The 21,684-nt window shown below is 41.1% G+C and overlaps 1 protein-coding gene across 1 annotated transcript; it reads right to left on the bottom strand.

The window, feature by feature from the left end:
• Positions 1–3,068: 3,068 nt before the first annotated feature.
• LOC136168740 (tripartite motif-containing protein 64-like) lies at positions 3,069–21,162 on the bottom strand. Its single transcript, XM_065936435.1, has 10 exons — positions 20,752–21,162; positions 20,167–20,262; positions 19,256–19,499; positions 18,440–18,449; positions 17,028–17,125; positions 15,959–16,448; positions 10,240–10,654; positions 5,869–5,919; positions 3,893–4,119; positions 3,069–3,264 (listed from the first exon to the last, which is right to left on the bottom strand). Exons 1-10 carry the CDS (start codon positions 21,160–21,162, stop codon positions 3,069–3,071), a joined length of 2,238 nt encoding a protein of 745 aa, XP_065792507.1.
• Between the last annotated feature and the right edge of the window lie 522 nt (positions 21,163–21,684).

Below are 21,684 nucleotides of genomic sequence, written 5' to 3'. Positions count from 1 at the left end.
CATGGAGAGAGGAGCTTGTTGGGCTACAGTCCATGGGGTTACAAAGAGTTGGACATGACTGAGCGACTAACACACATTATATAAATATAGAAGATGTAAGTTGTCTTTTAAAATTATAAAGAAAATTTAGTGAAAGGATGCATGTAGATTTGGAGTCTCCAAAGAAAAATATCTTTAAAGTTGATTTCAAAGATCATTCAAAAAAGAGTTTCTTTGTCATACATTGACATGAATCAGCCATGGATTTACATGTATTCCCCATCCCGATCCCACCTCCCACCTCCCTCTCCACCCGACCCTCTGGGTCTTCCCAGTGCACCATTGTATGACAAAAACCACTACAATATTGTAAATTAGCCTCCAACTAATAAAAATAAATGAAAAAAAAAACTAGTTTCTTTAAAAATATTTAGAATAAAATTTCAGAACTGGATTGCAATTATCCCTTTTAAAGTAGACTTTACATTGAAGAGCAGTTTTGTATTCAAAGTAAAATAGAGGACATGGTACAGAGAGTTTCCACTAAATCCTTCTCCCTCCCCAGCAGTCAACATTCTGCATTCTACCAGTATGTTTGTTATAACGGATGGGCCCACATTGACATAACATCAGAGCTTATATGGCGCTTCCCTCTTGGTGTTGTGTGTCCTATGACTTCTAACAAGTATATAAGGACATTGTAAAATCACACAGTGTCTTCTCTGCCTGTTTATCCTTCCTCCACCTCTACCCCTGGAAAAAATTCTGATTATTTCATTGTTCTCTGAGCCTACCTTTTGTAAATCGTCATGTAGTTAGGCTCACTGTATGCAGGCTTCTCAGAATGGTTCTTTCACTTAGTAATAGCCATTGTGGTTTCCTCCATGACTTTTCATGGTTTAATACCATTTCGTTGTCTGTATATATCACAGTTCATTGGTTCTTTCACCTACTAAAGGACAGCTTGGTTCCTTTCAAATTTGGCAATGAGGAATGAAGCTTCTCTAAGCTTCCGTGTGCATGTGTTTGCATGGACAGAATGTTTCAAGTCATCTGAAAGGAGTAAAATTGATGGATTGTAAAATACCAATATGTACTAATTTTTTTTTCCTTAACAAACTCCCAAGTTAGATATTGTCAATGGTAAGGAACAAAAATCAATGGTAAGGAACAGTGTCCCTGTGGTCCCATAACTGACCATGGAGACTGGCAAATCAGTAAATGGTTATAAAGGGATGGTCCATGGAAAACTTTATCATCAGTGTTTGGTGAAATATTATTATTTACTAAAATGACAATTTGGGGAAAATCAATGCTAGCCCAAGGTGCCAATACCACAAAAATAAACATATCAAATAAATAACTCTTCTGGTCAATATATATGTCCATGAAAATTACTTATGAAAGAAAACTCCATTTTTTTTTTACCATACCTTTTTAGTTTTTTCCAAATAAAAACACTTTCTAATGCTACAGATAGAAGAAGCATCTCTGCCAAACTTCTTTCTCATCAGTGTGTATATATATACAAACAAACATGTATATACATATTATTATGCTATGAAAAGAAAGATATCCTACCATATTCCACAAAGTGGGATGAATTTTGAGGGCATTATGCTAAGTGAACTATGTCAGAGAAAGTAAATAGTGTATATTCTTCTTTAACTGTGAAATCTAAATAACTGAGCTCCTCTTTCTCTTTCTTCATGCTAGCTTCTTAAACTTCATCTCTATTTCTCTAATTCATTGTATGTTTGCTCTAGATTTTCCAAAAGGATATGTCTTTATTTTCAACACTGTTCATGGAAAAGAATCTGATAATAGAGAATATTCAATAAAATACAGAAAGTTGAGTGGAAATACAATAAAAATTCCCAGAACTTTGCAATCACCAGTGCTTTCATGCTAATGATGACCCTCTGGACATTTCAGCCTGCTGATCATGATGCTCACAGATGTGAATTTCCATCTTTGTGATAATTACCATATCTGTTACTACATATGTTTCCTTTTCCTGAGAGTGAGCAAGAAAAACAATAAAGTTCTGAGGTTTGAAGAATAGATGCTTGCTTCTTGGACAGAAAGCTATGGCAAACCTGGTCAGCATATTAAAAAGCAGGGACACCACTTTGCCTACACCACTTTGTATAGCCAACCTTTGGTTTTTTCAGTAGCCACATACATGGCTATGTGAGAGCTGGACCGTAAGAAAAGCTGAGCACTGAAGAACTGACTCAGATTGTAGTACTGGGGAAGAATCTTGAGAGTCCCTTGCACAGCAAGGAGATCAAACTCATCAATCCTAAAGGGAATCAGTTCAGAATATTCATTGGAAGGACTGATGCTGAAGCTGAAGCGCAAGTATTTTGGTCATCTTATGTGAACAGCCGACTCATTGGAAAAGTCCCTGATGCTGGGAAATATTGAGGGCAAAAGGAAAAGAGGGCATCAGAGGATGAGATGGATGGATGGCATCACCAGGAATGGACATGAAACTGGGCAAAATCTGGGAGACAGTGAGGAACAGGAAAGCCAAAGAAATAAGCAAAGGGTTAAGAGATGCTCTTAACAGAAGAAAGAATGTGCAGGAATGGTTACGTTTTGGATCATAGACCACGCAGTGCTTTCTCTTTAAAAATCAATAACTGGAGATTGCTGAGGTAGAAGCCGAATAAGAGAGTACTGAAACAGGGAAGGCAGAAGTTGATTTTCAATGAAAGTTTCTTTATTTCTGACAATTGCTTTACAAACACCTACCCAGGGAAAATGCCAACATGTGGGTCTCAAACCCTCCAAAATTTGAGATGCATATGTGATTGTATAATACATATCCCCAAAAGTGCCAACACCTCCCTGAGTCTACATTTGTCCTTGCAATGCAGCATCCACGCAGGGTCATCTTTCCTTCTTCCATTCACTTTGAGCTGATTACTTAAGTTGCTCATCGTAGTGGTGTGACTCAGAAGCTTCTCCAGGATGGCCAGAAAGGCCATTCCCACAGACTGAAGGTCCCAAGCTTGAACAGAGGCTCAGGGTAGACAGGATGAACTCACGTTGGGACTCTCTGATCCCACACCACTCTAAGTTCAGTTCCTGGAGGGTGGCTGCAACTTGTTCCAGAAGACTTGGAGGATCTCAGGACTAAAGTCCGTCATGGTGACCACACTCAGATCCAGGCCTTTGAGCTGACGCATGTTTGGGCTCTGGGACAGATGGGGCAAGTCTGAGTCTGTAAGCTGCCAGCTAGTTACTGCCGGGAGGGCCAAGGGGATCCTTGGGCATCTGGGGAGAAAGCAAGCAAATAGGTCTGAGAAATCAGGGTGGCAGCTAAGCTAAAGTTGTGAGATAGGTGATTTGCCCAAAGACAAGGTCCTACTACCGCCTCCTGAAGGTCAGTACCCAGAATGACCCGTCTCATTTTGGCCTGGCAGTTCCTCTCTGCATCACCTGCAAACCACCTACAGCTTTGTATGATCTCTGGCTCCTGCTCCACTATAATCCTCTCAGAATTATGCATTTCTTAAATATTAACTAACTTATCAGGAGCAAAAGGCAATCTTTTAGGGACTGGTGATTTGAGACAAATTCATTGTGTTCAGGAATCTGGTAAGCACAGAGATTTTCTCTCTCTCCCGAACTTTCTCTTTTCATTGTTCTTTGCTGGCCACACCACACAGGTTGTGAAAATTCTTCCCCCACCAGGGATCAAACCTGGACTTTCAGCCCCAAAAGAGAAGCGTCCTAACCACTGGACCCCCAGGGAATCCCTCAGACCTTTTCTCTCAAATTACTCGGGTCTGAGGTGGTGTCCCTTCTTTAAGGCCCTCTTCACTTACCTATTTCCTTAGTCATCTGACATAGCTTTCCCTTCCTAGGGAAGAACCCACGTCCGCCCTCACGGGATCCAAACCGCCCCACCCAGAGATCTCTAGTGTGCTGTCTCTGCTCCTCCCCCTTGATTTCCGAGGTGAAGTGATACCACCGCGCAGGATAGAGCCACGGAGGACCCCGTGGGCTTGACGTGCCAGTGTTGTGCTCACTGTTTCCCAGGCAGCGGTCCACCCTCACCTGAGCGTCTGGTCCAGGCAGGTTCAGACAAGGAGGGAGAGTCCAGATAGACAGACTGGAGACGGTGAGCTTAGAAACAGAGGGGGAAATCGGACCACTTCCTCCTGCTGCTGCTCCTCACTGGCAGACCATGAATGTGGGATAGACAGGGTCTTTGCACATTGCTCATCTGACCCAGGAGAAGAGTAAACGTGGGCAGGATGGACAGATGCCAGATCCAGGTCACTTGCACCTCCTGGATACAGTCCAGCTGCACCATATTCAGGAGCTTCGTGATACTGTCCAGGGCCATTGCAGAGATCGTTAGCTTCTTACAGCACAGGTGTGTGCAGGGTTTTCTCTAGTCAAAGCAGTGGTTTTTCTAGCAGTCATATACGGATGTGAGAGTTGGATCATAAAGAAGGCTGAGCACTGCAGTACCTATGCTTTCAAACTATGGTGCTTGAGAAGACTCTTAAGAGTCCCTTGAACTGAAAGGAGATCAAATGAGTCAGTCCTAAAGGAAATCAACCCTGAATAGTCATTGTAAGCACTGATGTTGAAGATGAAACTCTAGTACTTTGGCCACCTGATTGGAAGAGCCGACTCATCATTAAAGACCCTGATGCCTGTACACCCATGGCTGATTCATGTCAGTGTATGCAGACACCACACAATATTGCAGGTAGCCCCCATTAAAATAAATAAATTAATTAAAAATTATAATAACTAGTAATAAACACCATTAAATGTATACCATTATGCAAAAACAAACAAACAAAAAACAACCCTGACCCTGGGAAAGATTGAGGGCAGGAGGAGAAGAGGATCACAAAGGATGAGATGGTTGGATGGCATCACCAACTCAATGGACATGAATTTGAGCAAACTGTGGAAGATGGTGAAGGACAGGGAAGCCTGGCATGTTGCATCCCTTGTGGTCACAAAGAGACAGACACAACGGAGCAACTGAACAGCAACGCAGTTCTACATCCAGTCTTCTCCTAAGCTTTTGCTTGGGGATAGACATTTCACTTGTCACTTCAGTAAACAAAGGATGTTGCAGCAAAAGGCCGTTATCCACTGCAGTGCCCCTCCCCCCTCAAGACATTGTGCCTGAAGGGAATTCAAGGAGAGGAAAACAGGATGGTGTCCTGAGGGAGTTGAGATGAATAACATAAACAGGACTTCAGTAAGTACAGACTCTTTCCTCTTTTCATAGAGAAAAGCATGAAAAGGAACTTCCCTGGGGGTCCTGTGGTTAAGAATTCACTGGTCAGCACCAGGGATACAGGTTGGATCCCACTAAGCCCAAGCACCACGACTACTGAGCACCTAACTAGAGCCTGGGGGCCATGACCACTGACGCCTACACCCCGGTCCCATGCTCTGTGATGAGAGACGGTGCCGAAAGGAGAAGTCAGCATATTTCACCTTGAGAGTAGCCCCTGCTCGCCACAACCAGAAAAGGATGCGCTCAGCAAGGAAGACCCAGCACTGCCAAAATAAGCAAACAAATAAGATCACACACAAAAAAAATAAATAAATGAATAACAATTGTTTAAAAGCATGAATATCATTAATTTGAGGTGTACTGTGTTCATCATCTGCAGTGATCTTTCTGAATGCTTTCTCAGTCCGTGAGCTTATGCACTCTAGCTCCCCTTATAACTTTTGAACGGTTCCTCAGAGCCACCTGAGAAGACCCCTTTCTGGCTGCAATCTTCTGTAAATCACTGGATAAAGAATATTTGCATATTTTAGTTTGCTCATTTTTTTGTCATTTGACCTGCTCTTCCAAGACCTTTTCCCAACCCACAGAGTCTTTCCCCCACTTACCTGAGTTCCAGGGATTAGATGGAAACTGTCGACTAAAACATGAGTCACCACCTGAAAGTAGAGTCATTTTATTTCATAGGCGTATTTAAGAGCCAAGCCTGGGCTTCCTCAGTGGCTCAGAGGGTAAAGAATCTGCCTGGAATGCAGGAGATCTGGATTTGATCCCTGGGTTGGGAAGATCTCCTGGTGGAGGAAATGGCAGCCCACTCCGGTATTCTTTCCTGGCAAATTCCTGGAAGGTTATCTGAGTGTCCACACAAAGACAATCCACCTGTAGCAGATGGGGGAACGCTGGAAGATCAGCCCTAAACTCACCAGGGAGCTGCTCACGGGCCCTTCCTTCTGAGAGGACAGGGAACCTGCGGGCCTTTCCAGGGCAATCCCTGGTCCCTATCCCCTTCCTTGCCTCCGCAGGAGCTCAAACTTAGACAACTCCACATGGTTTTCTCCAGAGAGGGAGCTTTTCCATGAGGATCCAAGAGGGCGCCTGTACTTGGAAAACTGGTCGGGAAAGCACGGAGCTCCTCTCTGTTCAGCCAGAAGTCAGCCTTGGAGGCTCTGTGGGGAGGCGTGGCAGGCGGGCCTAGCGTGGTCCTTCTCTCCTTTCTTTACAGGGTCTGCACCCCTCATCGCCAGGGCCCCAGGGGTCCTGGGGGGCCCCACTTCCAGACAGAGCTGGCAGAATAATTAGGAAAGACTCCAGAAGGTCAAGAACTCCTACCCTTCATTGAAAGAGAAGCTGCAGACAAGGAAATGGGAGACTGAGAATCCTGAGAACACATACCTCCCTCAGCCACAGGAGCAAAATATGGTATTAATTACTTCCATTCAAGTGTAACAGGAAATTATATTCAACAAAACAGACACGGATATGTGTGTGTTAAGTTGCATCCAATTCTGTGACCCTATGGACTGTAGCCTGCCAGGTTTCTCTGTCCATGGGATTCTCCAGGCAAGAATACTGGAGTCGGTTGCCATGCCCTCTTCCAGGGGATCTTCCCAACTCAGGGATCGAGGCTGCATCTCTTGTGTCTCCTGCATTGGCAGGCGGGTTCTTTACCACTAGCACCACCTGGGAAGCCCCATAGATACATATACACACAAGTAATGTAGTATTGTCTGACACGCTACATGTTCCCTTTGCTAAATGCAGCTTGATCTCTTACACAGCCTTCACAGTGCCATCATCAGCATCACAAGATCAGACTTACCATTTCAGTTTGTCTCCCAATTTCTGTCAAAAATAAAATAAGGAAACATAAGACTAGACTTCTTCATAAATAGCCAACCAGTATTTGGGTTAGGAAGACTTCAGAAAAGCTTTTATCACCACCATGAGAAAACAGTCGGGAAACCCATTGTCGTTTTTCTCCCCAAAGGAAATTGGCACAGCTTGTTGAGAGAAATCTAAATTTTAGATAAATTAAGAAATTCGGAGGGAGAAGAAGAGAAAGAAAGTACAAGGGTAGTGATTGGAGAACCCTCAGCTCTCTGTAAATTGATGTTTCCTAGGGCTTGTCCTAAAGGCTTAATAAGCCCCAAACTAAAGGCAACTCAAACCTCGGATATTCTAACAGGAGGTGAATATTTATGAATGTATCTAAAATTTCTCCCCTTGCCCAATTGGAAATCAAAACATTGAATGGCAGTACAAAAGTTGTTCCTTTCTGGTTTTTACAGAATCAATTTACAAAAGAAGATTTTGAGAAGGGAATATTCCCTGAGGAGTCTCCATTATCACAGTTTTGAAAAGCTTGCTCAATCATGATTTGCATGAGTAGCACTTTCTCTATAATATTTCCCACTAGGAGAGACTCCAACCTTAGGATGAAAGAGATGAAAACATAGACCCCTGGTACCACCTAATGGGCATCAAATGTGTGAGCTTCAGATAATACATTTTAAGTCCTTGGTCCTTAACTGGAGCAGCTCCACATTTGGTTTATAGGACATTTTCTTGAATTCTGTGTATATTACTTTGAGATCTGTCTTCTTTCCACTCAGTTCCTTTTGTCTCTTTGTGATTTGCTTAAAAATCTTTTGGCCTTCTTTTGTAATAAACCCTTTGTAGTGATTTTGCCCCTCCTGAAGAATTGGAGTTACCATCTGATAAGTTTTCTTAATCATGTCTCCATGTCCATTCACGTAAAACTGTTGGGAGAGGGGTTTCAACAGCATTTAGTTTGCTCTGGCTCATTCTGTCTCCCAAGAAACTACATCCATCTTAAATTCATATCTTCCCTCTTCTCAGAAATCAAACTTATTCTTCTTTCCTTCACTTATTTTTCATGGTTTTTTGACTAGGTCAAGAGTCAAACCCACACTTTTCTCAAATAAATTCCATCCATTTCATACAGATGTTTCTGAAACAGCTGGAGAAAATCTGTTCATGGGTCATTTCTTTCATATGCCTCCTATCAAATCTGAAAGACCTGTGCAAGCAATTGAAATCTATGAGTAATTCATGCATCATGTGCAGTATCCTGATTTCAATGTTAAGAAGTAAACTGATGTCTCATCTCAAACCTCCCAAACTCCCTAGCTTGACTTCTCTCTGATCAACTATGTTCCATTTTACCCTTGGGGTTGGTATCCTAAGGAAAGATCTTCAGATTTTCATCTACTGCCCTCAAACAGATGCTCATCCTCCACTCTTTTCTTTCTGCCCTCCTTTTCTCTACAAACACGTTCTGTAAGGTCACAGGTTCCTACCCACATTGTTTAGAAGGGCATTCATCCTCGTTCCGTTGCATATTCCTTCCCAATATTGATGAATTCACTCTCTCACTCTTTATCTGTTTCTCTTTACTCCTTTCCCTTCTGAGGTTTTTCTTTAACATGTCACATTTTCTGCTTCCTCGCTAGATAGTGAGCTGTCACTCTTCACCATGATAGTCACACCCTTACATTGTGGTTCAATTTCCTTTGTATCCACCCGAGCTCATGTACTAATCAGATTGAAAATATCTGTGTTTCTCAATAATATTTCCCTTACTTTCTAGAATGCATGACTTACACAGAAATCTGTGCCTGAAATAACCCAGGAATTTTTAAATGCCCCCTTGATCTTCAGAATGAGAACTGATCTTAAACCTGAGAAGTTTCCCTGAGATCCTGAGTCCCGGGTGTGGAGTTGTCCACGTCCCATCCTGTGTCTCCATCTTAGCACTTGTGCCACAAGCTTCTAATGGATCTTTTGCTGCAGTTTCTGATCCATTAGATTCCAAAAAGCCCAAGCCTCTTGGGCATGTAGGTTGAAATGATACATGGAATATTATTCTAAATAGTGTTCCACCCATTCTCTGAATTTTTTAGCACATGATTATTTCACCTCAATCTATTAAGGGACAAGTTTCTAGCATGTCTGCCTCGATCTTTTTCAAAGACAAATGCATTCTCCTATTTACCATCCAAGCATCAGCTCATTCGTCATATTTTTTGAGGTTTCTTTCAAAATCTTGTATCTTTTCCCATAAAGATCTCATTTGGTTTGCCAACTTCTCCTGTAAAAGAATTAAATTTTAGTGCCAGAAAAGAATGAGGTTTCAGACTTCAAATGAGGGAGTGTACTAGGGAATGTCAGATACAGGAACTGGAGGAAGACTAGCAAGGCCATGACAGATCACCACATTTCCCTGTTCTTCCTCACTAATGATCAATTTCAGGAGATTCCGCACCACAGAACCACACCCAGGGAATCATCCATTTAGGGAAAGGAACAAGGTTTTGTTGAAGATAGCTAATTTTCAGATATTGTGACATCTTGTATCAGAGTGTGATTCTAGTGATGCTTGTCCCCTGTTAAATCCAACATCCTGTATCTCCCTTCTTTGTCCAGGGTTAGGGAACTGATCCAATGGAAAAGACTTTTTACGTTTGTAGATCTTAGAGTCAAAGACTTTTTCTCAAAATGAAGGCTTTACAGAGCCTTAAGCATAATAATGCATCATCCAAATAATCATGGGGCTTCCCGGTGGCTCAGCAGTAAAGAATCCACATGCCAATGCAGGAGATGTGGTCTCAGGCCCTGCGTCAGGGAGGTCCCCTGGAGAAGGACATGGCAACCCACTCCAGTATTCTCGCCTGGGAAATGCCGTGGACTGAGGAGCCTTATGGGCTACAGTCCAAGAGGTCACAAAGAGACAGACATGACTTTACAACAAATTGACTTCATAACCAAGCCAGTGGATACAAGTTCCATAAAGGCAGGTGAACTATGGCATTTTCTTCACAACTTTATCACTGCTAACTAGATTTGTGCTGGCACTCAGTAAGGAGAAGGTTTAATCATCATCATGATCATAATATCCTTTCGGTCTCTTAGGTGTACCATCCCCAAGCTTCCTGAGTGCTCTCAGAGGCATCACTCACCCAGGATTCCTCAGCAGCCTCTTCAGCGGGACAATGTCTGTGAGTCTTGTGCTCCTGACCTTGAGAGCAGACCAAACAGAGCAAGCTCTTGTCAGCCTCACAGAAGATCGTCTTTGTCTGCTTGTGGGTCCCACACAGCTGTTCCTCACACTTCAGGAATTGCCTGAGATTGGCTTTTCTGACAGCGGACACCAGATTCTTCAGAAGAAAATTGGTTTTGAGGTTTCTCTGTCCTGATCGTTGTCTGCACACCGGACAACTGGCAGGGGCTTCGGCTTGTTCCCAGAAAAGACAAAGACAGGACCTACAGAAGCTGTGCCCACAGCGTATGGTGACTGGGTCTAGAAGGAAATTCAGGCAGACGAGGCAGGTGAGCTCCTTCTGGAAGGCTTCTGGGATTTCTGAGTCCACTTTCCTGAGGAAAGAATATCAGGAGTTTATTCCTCTTTCCCCAAGACATAAAGGAACAAGCAAATGAGACTTGGGGGATGACTGACCTGTGGAACTGCACTGGGAACAGAAGAGACTGGAGTTTGCTTTGACACAAATGGAAAACTGAGACACAGAGAGAGCTCTCAAGAGCTGCAGGAAATTTTCTCGACTGCCAGACAAACACTGTCCACTTCCTGCCCTCTTTCCTCTACCTAGAGGAGAACCTCAATTTTGTTGAGGACTTATTTTCTTCTAGTTTGACCTAATTTATAGCTCTTTGTTGCAGGTCTTGACTGCCCTAAACAATCAATCACAGTACTCAGTGCCAGTCCTTGATTTAGCACGAGACACTTGACTAAGCTCCTATTTTATTATCTCCTGTGATTGTCAGTGTTCCTGTGATTGGATGTCCTTTGTTTTATCTCAGTCTAAATTCACATCCACAGTCACTTTTTCCTCTCCAAAACACCTTCTGAATGCATTCAGAATTAATGAAGATGAGACAAAATTTTGTCAAATAGGATCCTATGTAACAGAAACTACTGACATAAACTAATTGCATTTAATTGTGTGCGCATGCATGCTCAGTTGCTTCAGTCGTGTCTGACTCTTAGGGTCCCTGTGGACTATAGCCCGCCAGGATTCTCCAGATGAGAATACTGCGGTGGGTGGCTGTACCTTCCTCCACAGAATCTGCCTGACCCAGGGATTGAACCCAGGTCTCCTGTGTTGCAGGCAGATTCTTTACCTCTGAGCCACCAGGGAAGCCCTTCATGAGTTGTAACATATATTAATTCCATATACTGATTGGTTACCTTTACTTTCCTGTTTAATCTGTATCACACTCATTAATCAACCAAAAATGAAACCATAGGATTATATCTTCCAAGTCTTTAAAACTATTATCAGACATCCCTTTCATTTGTGGTAAGATGCAGTTTACATGTAATGGCGATAATCAGCAACAAAAAACAAATCATACTCTTTAAAATTGACTTTCCTAAAATATCAGATCCTTGTGTCTGTACTAGTTAAGTACAGAAATTCCTCAGACATCTCAAGTGTCACTTTTCTGTCTGCTAAATTATTTCCTAGTTTCTTTAAAATTTCAACCACAAAAACTCACATTTCTGAAGAGAAAACATTTACTTCACTTAATTTAAAGTAATATTTTTCTCAAAGTATTACATTCCTTACCTAGTTCAATAGAATACAATAGTGGACAGTATTATCTCTCCTGTGTATACAGGCACACTCCATGTTTAAAGTAGACCATTGTAGGTATTACACATGGAGATAAATAGCTCTGAAAATTATTTTTAGGATCTATACCACTTTCTGAGTCCTTGTAATGTATAGGAATAACTAAGAGATGAACAAAATTAGAGAACTAACATTAGTCACCATTAATTCCAACATGTATGCCATTTAGACAATATAGAAATACAATAATTTTACTAAGTTGGCACACACAGTTACTTCAATGAAATAACCTCAGTTTTCTGTTAAAATTAGTAAATTGTGTTTTTTTTTTTTGTTTGTTTGTTTGTTTGTTTTCTCCCCCCTTTCTCAAGAGATTCCCAGGAGCTGTACTGTGATGAAATTTATACTCACCTCAGATGTAGAAACAGTTTGCCCTGGAGAATAATGTAAAGTTGGCTTAGGGATCAAGAGTTCCAGTGTGGTCATGATAGCTTTCCGAAGTCTCAAGATCCAGGTGCGCTCCAAACACTCCCTCTCAGTACTGGAGAAAACCTTGGCTCCTGGAGTCTCCTTATACTGAATCTCTGAACCCCACCCATTTGTTCCAAGTGACTGTATTTCATCAGTCTTCCAGTGGGATATGGATGATGAGATTCCCTGAAGCAAGATAAGATTGCTTTAACACCTTGGCTTATCTTCATAAACATGTCTCTGCAAACATCCTTTTATCAAGAGTCACTGTCTGTACTACAAACCCACCTTGAAATACATTGATATGTGACTTTCTGAATATTAATCGTTTTTATTTTTAACTTACCAAAAAAGTTGGAAAGATTATTTCATCACTTAGAGAATTTAGTTAACGTCTTGGAAATCTTGAAAATCTGTTTCTTGAGGTTAGTTTAAATATGTTCTGTCGTGGAGGAGGAGCTTTATTTTATCAATTGATTGATTTTTGGATTTTAAAGGAACACTGTAATGTAAGAACTCCTGTGGTCACCACTGCAGAATGGAAACACCTCTTGCCCCTCAAGCCCCCTCCCCCCATGCCCTCCAGCAACAACAGCACAGGGGTTTCTGCCTGGTGCTCCCCACCCAGCTCATGCGGGACAGTAGAGAAAGGCTCCAGCTCAGACACCCCTTCAGGCCAATGACATTAGAAGGTTGCTTTGCAACAAAACAAACATTAGTGACCACAGTGGGAAAATTAGGACAAAGACATACTTTGAAGAAATAACACATATCCTCACCTTTCTGCCCTGATATATTTCCCATTGGACAATCAGGTGGAGAATGCAGAATTTCTGGAAAGAGTGGGAATCAGGGCCCTGCTTTTAACTCTTTCAAGACACTTGTACTATTTCTATACATTTTAAGGAGTTGATGGCTTCCCAGGTGGCTCAGTGGTAAAGAATCCACCTGCAATGCAGGGGACACAGGAGACACAGATTTGGCCCCTGGGTTGGGAAGATCCACTGGAGAAGGAAATGGCAACCCACTCCAGTGTACTTACCGGGAGAATTCCATGGGCTGAGGAGTCTGGAGGGCTACAGACCATAAGGTCACAAAGAGTCGGACACAACTGAAATGATGGAACATGCATGCAGGCAAGGCGTTGATGCTTCTATATGTTTATGAATGTGCATTTAAAAATGATCTTGAAGATTCATAGACTTAGAGAATGAACTTATGGATGTCAGGAGGAAGAATGGGAGGAAGAGGCATAGTCAGGGAGTTTGGAATGGATTGATACACACTGCTGCCTTAAAATGGATGACCAACGAGGACCTACTATATATCACATGGAACCCTGTTCAATGATATGTGGCAGCCTGGATGGGAAGAGGGTTTGTGGGACAATGGATACACATGTATGAATGGCTGAATCCCTTTACTGTTCACTGGAATCTATCATGACATTGTTTGTTGATCAGCTATACTCCAATGCAAAATAAAAAGTTTTTTAAAATTGAAAATGATCTGGAATTGCAAAAGCACAACCACTGTCTTATGGGGGCCCACAATTGTTATAAGCATCCCCAAGGTCATTGTTTTTCAATTCTTAACCAATTTCCCTAGCACCATTCTTTGGTAAGTGAAGTATGGCAATATAGGTTAATTTCTATAATAATATTTTGTGTTCCAAATTAGTCATAAGGAGTTTTTAGGAATGCTGACATAAAGGTGATTTTATATTACTTCTCTGTTTTTCTGTATTTACAAATTGCAGTAGTCACAAAAATCAGGGCACCAGACACAAGTGTAGTTTCTCTTTGGAAGACACAGGTACTCTGGATCTCCTTAGTGGAAGAGTTTGATGACAGTGTTAGACCAGAGTTCTCAGAAGTGGATGACATTAGGCCTATAAGTACATGTTCAATGAAAAGTCTGCACCTGCTGTGGAGTGGGTAGGAATGAAGTATATACATCCTCCAATTAAAAATATAGTTTAAAAAAGTGTATATATATATATATATATATATATATATAGGTAGGAATGAAGTTTAAGGGAGAGGGGATATATATATATATATATATATATACATCCTCCAATTAAAAATATACTTTAAAAAAGCCGGCTGCTCAGACAGCAGCTAGGAAGATAAATTAGTGTAAGCGCTCCAGTTTAGAATCAGGATAAGAGACTTATGTCTGCAAACTCCCTTCAGGAGAGCCGTTGGATTCACTTAGTGCTTGTGTGAATAATCATAGATGGGTGACCCTGTGGGCATGTTTCAACTTGGCTTCTGCCCTCACTTTGTCACGTAACCCTGCCAAGTTGGCATGTCACGAAGTCATGGTGAGTTTATATGCCAAAGAATTTATCAAATATAAAAATACCTCCTTGTTCCATTTTAAGTTTACCATGAAGATCACGTTGAGTAAGTGTACTACATAGATAGCCTGGAACTCAATAAATTGATCATATTTGATCATACACATTTCTGAATGCAAGAGAAAGAAGCTAAAATTTTGTCCACTAAGATTACTGTTGTGAACTTGACTGATTTCAGTGGATTTCTCTTTTTAACCTTACAACTTGGTGAATTGTTTTTCAGTATTTTTTGCTGCCATATGGAGTCAACTGTTTTAGAATACTAACTAGTTAAAAAATATACAGGATATCATAGACTAAGTGCAAACTATTGTTACTTATATAGTTTAATATGTAGCATATTTTGTTCAATGATATCCCACATTTCAGAAATTTTGATTGATTTTCTATTTACTGATTTAGTTATTGAAAATGCTATGTAGTACATTCTTTGGTCCATGTATCCTTGTTTGTTATAATTTCTATTGGAAAGAATGCTAGAGATGATGTTGCTGGGTCAAAAGATTTATATAATTCCTTGGAAAGCCAAGAAGCCCCCAATGAGTGGACATCACATGTTCCACCATGATTTGAACTATACACTAAACACCATTCTTTTTGTTTACTAACCTGATATAAATAAGTATACCACTTTCTGTTTCATTTATGCAAGTAAAGCACACTGCTTACAATGTATATGAACCTTGAAAGTAATAAGTGAAAGTAACCAGATATAAAAAGTCATAAATTGTGTGAACCCATTTAATTGAAACTATATAATAGAAAAATTCATGAAAAATAAAACTGGATTAAGGGGGTGACAAGACGAGGAAAGGGATGTGGGGAGTAAATATGTGCATTGATTTCTTTTTGGAGTGATGGATATGTTCTGAAATTAGACAGTTCTTGTTTCACAAATTTTTGTATAGTACTAAAAAACCCTGAATTAAATACTTTAAATGGGGTAATCATTATGGTATGTAATTTTATGTTAATAGGACTATTATTTAAAAGAGAAAAGCAATTGATTATATTCTATGAAATAGTCCATAATAAATTTTTATTAGAAGAAAATTTAATTAACAAACTTATACATTCAACATGGTCATGCCATTTTATATAAACATACAGTCACTATGTTTCATTAAATTACAATGTGCTCAGAGATAGTCAGGGATTATCCTGTGGCCTCACATGAGGTTTTAGAAAACAGTTACCTCAGAGGAGAAGTAAAAATAATGGTCACAGAATTTGACAATTCATAGAGACCTAAGACAAAGAAAAGGCTTCAGAGGGAAGGAAAAGGGGGAAGGAAGGAAACTGTATATGAGGGATCCTCTGCAAACATCATAGAAGCTCACAGCTCCATTGTCATAATCCAGGAACACCCCAATCCTACCCAGAGGCCTTTTCACATACTGAATGTAGGGTGGGGTGTTGGTGAAGAGACTATAATGATTGTTCACCTTCTTGGAAAACAGAACACACGCTTCTTCAGGATAAATGCTGATACTAGTATCAGTTATCAAGATATCTTTGCAGGTGCCCAGAATCCAGCTGGAGGAGTGTGTCACATCCAGCTCCCAGTAATGCCTCCCAGAGGTGAAGGCCCGAGCTCCCCAGGACACGACACTCTCCACAATCTGAGGCTGTCTGGACGTGCCGTGGTGCTCATCTCTGAATATCACACTTGCATCATCGCCATCCTCAGAAAGGCTCATGTGGTGAATGGTCATTGTCTGACTCAGAATGTCATCCACTGCAGAAAGAGCAGAAATCAGGTCAGCAAGTGGGATTTCCACGTCTCTGAGAGGCAGAAGGCAGAGGTTCCCTACCCACTGAGATTTTTTTTCATTTTCCCTCCTCTAGGAAAACCCAAAACAAAGACAGCAAAGTGAGTTCAGACTGCCCTTCTAAGAAGAGGAAGACTTACTACTATATATATGGCATATAGAAACACCTTAAATCATATCAAAAAAGAAAAAGATATATCATAAACTGCATGAAGTCTGATTTAATCTCAGTCTCTTGATGATCACTCTGAAAACTGAATATTCTATTTCTTTATAACCATATGAGCAACTTGATTGCTCTCTTTCACTCTATGTCAGATGTAACTAAATATATGTATATGACTTTGCAGTTTCAGTAAACTATAGGTTGGAAAGTGCAGCCTTGATCTTTGCCATCCAAATATACAGGTAGAAAAGATGCAACAACTTGGGAAAGTCATATAGTATCATCATTTCAGATAAAAATAAAATAACATTGAAAGGAGGCTCCTTCCTAGGAAGTTCTAAGGAAATTCAGTCCTGATCACCACAGGGCTGACCCTCACCTCTGAAGTTGTTCAGCATGTCTAGGATTCCAGTGACAGGCCAGCAAGTGAGCTCTGGGTTCACTGGCTGAGGCTTCTGCATCTCTGCCAAGTCAGTCCTGTAACAAATGACATACAGACATGTCAAGGTCAAAGGCCAATCACATGACCATTACAAAAAAAAGCAGTTTTTAACCCAGGAAATTTTGTTAGAATTCTATTTTTGGTTAATTGCATAGACAATATATTCTACACAGTTTGGAACATAAAAACATTACCAGATTTTTTCCTAAGTATAAATTATATCAAATTTAAACTTCCCCATTGTTTTCAGATGTTATTCCAGTTTTCAACTCATTGCAACTCATTACCTTCCTCTATTCCATATCAGGTAATCAAAGATACTGGGCATTTTACAGACAGAAAATTCCGGCTAGGCCTTTAAGACTTCAGTCAGTAAGTAGTCATCAAGGATACATTCAGTGTCTACAAGGAAGAGTTCATTGAGCCAGACCTGTTTGCTCTTGGCAGCCCAGCAAAGGACTTCAAATCCAACCTGGTTATTTTGGTCCAAAAAGTCTACCTGCTCAGTGGGTAGCAGAAAGCCACTCCCTCTGAGGTTCTGCCTACAAGGGAGCTTGCAAAGATGGAACAACCTGAGTCACTGCTACTCCTCAAAACAAAAGGACAGTTCTTTTCTCATTCTTAGGTAATTTGCCTCTTCCAGGCCTTTTCCACTTTCCAACTTATTAGCATAGGTGCTTCCTCTGTGATATCTTAGAAAATCCCTTCACTAAGCTTAACTTGGTGAGGTTGGAGAGGATGGGGTGAGTGGGTAAAATAAAGCTCAGAATGTCAGAATGTTTTCAGGTGTATTGGATTTCAGCCAAATGAAAAGGAAACTTCTGAGACTAAGGATTGAAATTCTTTTGAAATAAAACAGAAAATAGCCAAAAAGACAATATCGGTCATCTATATATGAGGGTGCTACACCTATGTATTTACACATGGATTCAATTTATAAATTTGCAGTTATTGGTTTATGTACTTGTTTATTTACACGTTTATTTATTTCATGGGAGGTGCTTCTTGGACCAACTATATAAATATATTTTAAATACAACAGTGTATGTATGTCAACCCCAGATTCCCAGCCTATCCATTTCCCCCATCCTTACTCCTGGTTCTGAATGGAAAATATTCAGAAAAAAATTCCAGAAAGTAAAACTTGAAAATGCCACGTAACAGGGAACTATTTACAATGGATTTAATTTACATTGTATGTGTTAGTTGTTATAAGACATCTAGAGATGACAAAGTGTATGGCAGTATACTTGTAAGTTAACTGCAGATACTATGGCATTTTGTATAAGGAATCCTGCATCCTGGAATTTAAATATTGATGAGGACACAAAAAAAATCTCCCATGGTACCATGAATCTACTTCACCAAAAAGAGAACAACATTTCTAGAAATAAAAAAATTAGTGTATACTCACATTTCCAATACATTTACCAAGACCTGCAAAGAAAAACAAAGATCATGTTAATCATGAGACTTCTGTCGTTTTGCATATTCCTCTCTATTCTTTATTCCATAAGATATTGTTTTTTAAATCATCTTCTAAGGAATACTCAGAAGGCATCCTAATAACACAGCCTAAGCTAAAACATGGGGGACTTCTTCAGAGCACATTATGGAAGGAAGGAGGTCAGAAGAGTCTGTGTAATGATGCGGCAACATCTAGGATTCCAGTATCACCCTCTGCCAGTGCTGTTCTCAAGGACAGAGCTCACCATTTAACAAAGTAATAGCAAAAACAGGGAACCAAATTTAATTATAGAGTGAAATTGAGGACTAGTTTTAACAGCCTTGCCTAGAGAACAGGCGAAACTTCAGTGTCTCTGGAAAATTTGGGATAACAGGGAGTGACAAAGGTTTAGGGGAACACATACTGAGATTTACTCCAAGAAAGTTAACTTTCCACTGGTCACAGAATTTTGTTGATTTTAGATCATCTGTCTGGATAGTACTCTTGATCATACTGGAAATATATAGTCCTATTTTAGCTAAGAAATGGACAAAAATCTTGCAAAGGTTACCAGAATATGTTGAACTAGGGGACTGGACAAATACAAAAAAGGGGGTCAAGGAGCACCATCCCTCAACTGAGAGCAACCATATATGAGGCAATATTTCAGTGTCATAGCAGCTCGTCTAGAAGAGTGTTTCTCTCTCTGAGGACGGGCCCTCCTTTCTCACCTGGAGCAGCTCCCTGTCCGGCTTGCAGCACATCGCAGTCAGCTCTCTGTACATATCTTTCAGACGTTCTCTGTACTGAGTCATTCTGAGCACACTCTCCTTGAGTTGTTCACAAATCTCCTTGGCTTCTTGCTCCAGGGCCTCCAGATGCAGTTGCTCCTCCTCCCGGAGCAACAGAAGCATTCTCTGATATTCAGCTGTAATCATCTCCTTCCTTAGGGCCACATAGTTCTGTGGGGACAGTGTATTCGAAGTATTGCTTATGCTAACATTCAAAGGAAAACTTCAAATATTATTTCCTTGATGTCATCAAGAACATTCTCGACAAACTGTTGGCCTCAAGTATCTTCCTGTCCACGGTTTCTCTGAGTTCCTAGTGTCTTTCCCTGTTTGAATTAAGCCATCTGAGGGGTCCCAAGCTCTCCCCTTAGAAGGATTCTTCAGGGTTCTTACTCTATCAGTTATTTCCTCTTTAATTTGGATCGTGTTTTTCTCTTGTTCCTTGCCCTGATTTTTCTAAATATTCTTTAATGGGGTAAATTCCATTTTGTATAGTTTTAAAAGATGCTCTATTTTCCCTGTAGGTACTTCTATTTTCCTCTCCTCTACTACAGAGTAACACTTGGTGCAGTGTTGTCTTATACTCCATTTCTGAGTTTTATTCAAATCCTCAAAATTTGGCCTAGGAACACTTTTCATGCCGAGGTTTTTCCCATGTACTAAGATTCCTTGAACTAGCATGTACTGACCTGTTCCACTTGTGATTACTGATAGGTCCTTTGAAACCACGTGTTTTCAAAGGAAGAGATCAATATCCTTTAATGGGAATGTAAATAGACCTAAAAGCTAGAATTATATCACTGTCTATAGAAATAAATAGGAGCATTTTTATTCTTACCTTAAATGACCTTGTTTTTTTAGCTTCCTGGTTCAGAATGATTTTCATTTCTTCTCTGATTTGCCATAAAAAGCCCATTCTCTTTAGAAGTTTCTCCTGCAAAATACCCAGGGGATTTAGACACAGAAGATGACACTGTACATTTCATCCCCTTATTCGTGAACAAAGGCACTAGTTGGTTACACAGAAACCTTGAGTTAGAATGTTGTGGTCGGATTTTCCCACGTTAATCTGAATCTAACACCAAGATGATAGTGATAAAGTGTATGCTACAGAACTGGAGAAATGTTCCAGATCATGAAATCCAATCCCTAGAAACTGAGACTCACATATTTATATAGCCTGACTAAGAAAGCCTCACGCTCCCATCGGAAGCCTGGGGCCCTGGGGCCACCCGCCCCGGGATGCTGCATTTCCTCACGTGTGGACAAGTGGGCAACAACACTGACAGGACACATTATATGTGAGGGTCCACATTCAGGAATCCCACCTCCACTGTCTCCATCCCATCACCATCACAGCCCCCCGCCTTCCTCTCTGACTTGGGAGCCTCTAGACCCCAAACTGCCCCAGGGCATCACCTACCCGGGACTCCTCAGCAGCCCTGTGTATGGGACGGTGGCTGTGAGCTGCGTGCTCGGGGCGCTCAGAGCAGGGCCCGCAGAGCAGGGTCCGGTCAGCCTCACAGAAGAGGCCTCTGGCTTCCTGGTGTGTCTCACAGATCTGCTCCTCAGAGCGGTGGTCGTGGTCAGCTCTGGCCTGCCTGGCAAGGGAAGCCAGCCTCTTGAGGACAATGTTGGTTTTGAAATGGGGCCTCTCTGCTATTCCCCTGCACTCAGGGCAGCTCCTTGGAGTCTGGCCTTCTTCCCAGCAAAGGCTCAGACAGGGACGGCAGAAGCTGTGCCCACAGTCTATGGTGACGGGGTCCAGGAAGCAGTTCATGCAGATGGAGCAGGTGAGTTCCTGCTGGAAGGTTTCCAGCTCGTCTGAATCCATGTTTCTGAAAATTAAAGAAAGAAATAAGAGAAGGTAAAAGAAAAAGTCTTTCTTCTGCCCTTATCAGGAAAAATAAACCCTTTAGACAAAGTCCTGTCTTGAACTCTAACTTCCCTATTTGCTTACCTCCCCAGAACAAACCTGGAAATCGTGACTATATACACATTGAATTTGAACTATTATACAAAAGATGAATTACAATAAAGAGTCCTTAGCACCTTTTTTGTTTAAAATAAACCAGGATTTCGGTCATACTAAAATTATTAATACATGGAGAAGCTTAAAGTTAACTGTGTGTGTGCTCAGGCCTGTCTGACTGGTTGCTACACCATGGACTGTAGCCCACCAGATTCGTCTGCCCTTGGGATTTCCCAGGCGAGAATCCTGGAAAGGGTTGCCATTCCCTTCTCCAAGGGATCTTCCCAACTCAGTAGAACCCATGTTTCCACATCTTCTGCATTGGCAGGTGGGTTCTTTACCATGGAACCACCTGGGAAGCCCCTTAAAGATTAGAATGGAGGT

The sequence above is a fragment of the Muntiacus reevesi genome, chromosome 5 (genome assembly GCF_963930625.1).
Source record: "Muntiacus reevesi chromosome 5, mMunRee1.1, whole genome shotgun sequence".
NCBI classification, from domain to species: Eukaryota; Metazoa; Chordata; class Mammalia; order Artiodactyla; family Cervidae; genus Muntiacus; species Muntiacus reevesi.
The sequence above is the reverse complement of the archived record's forward strand: the minus strand, read 5'-3'. Positions and strand labels throughout refer to the sequence as shown.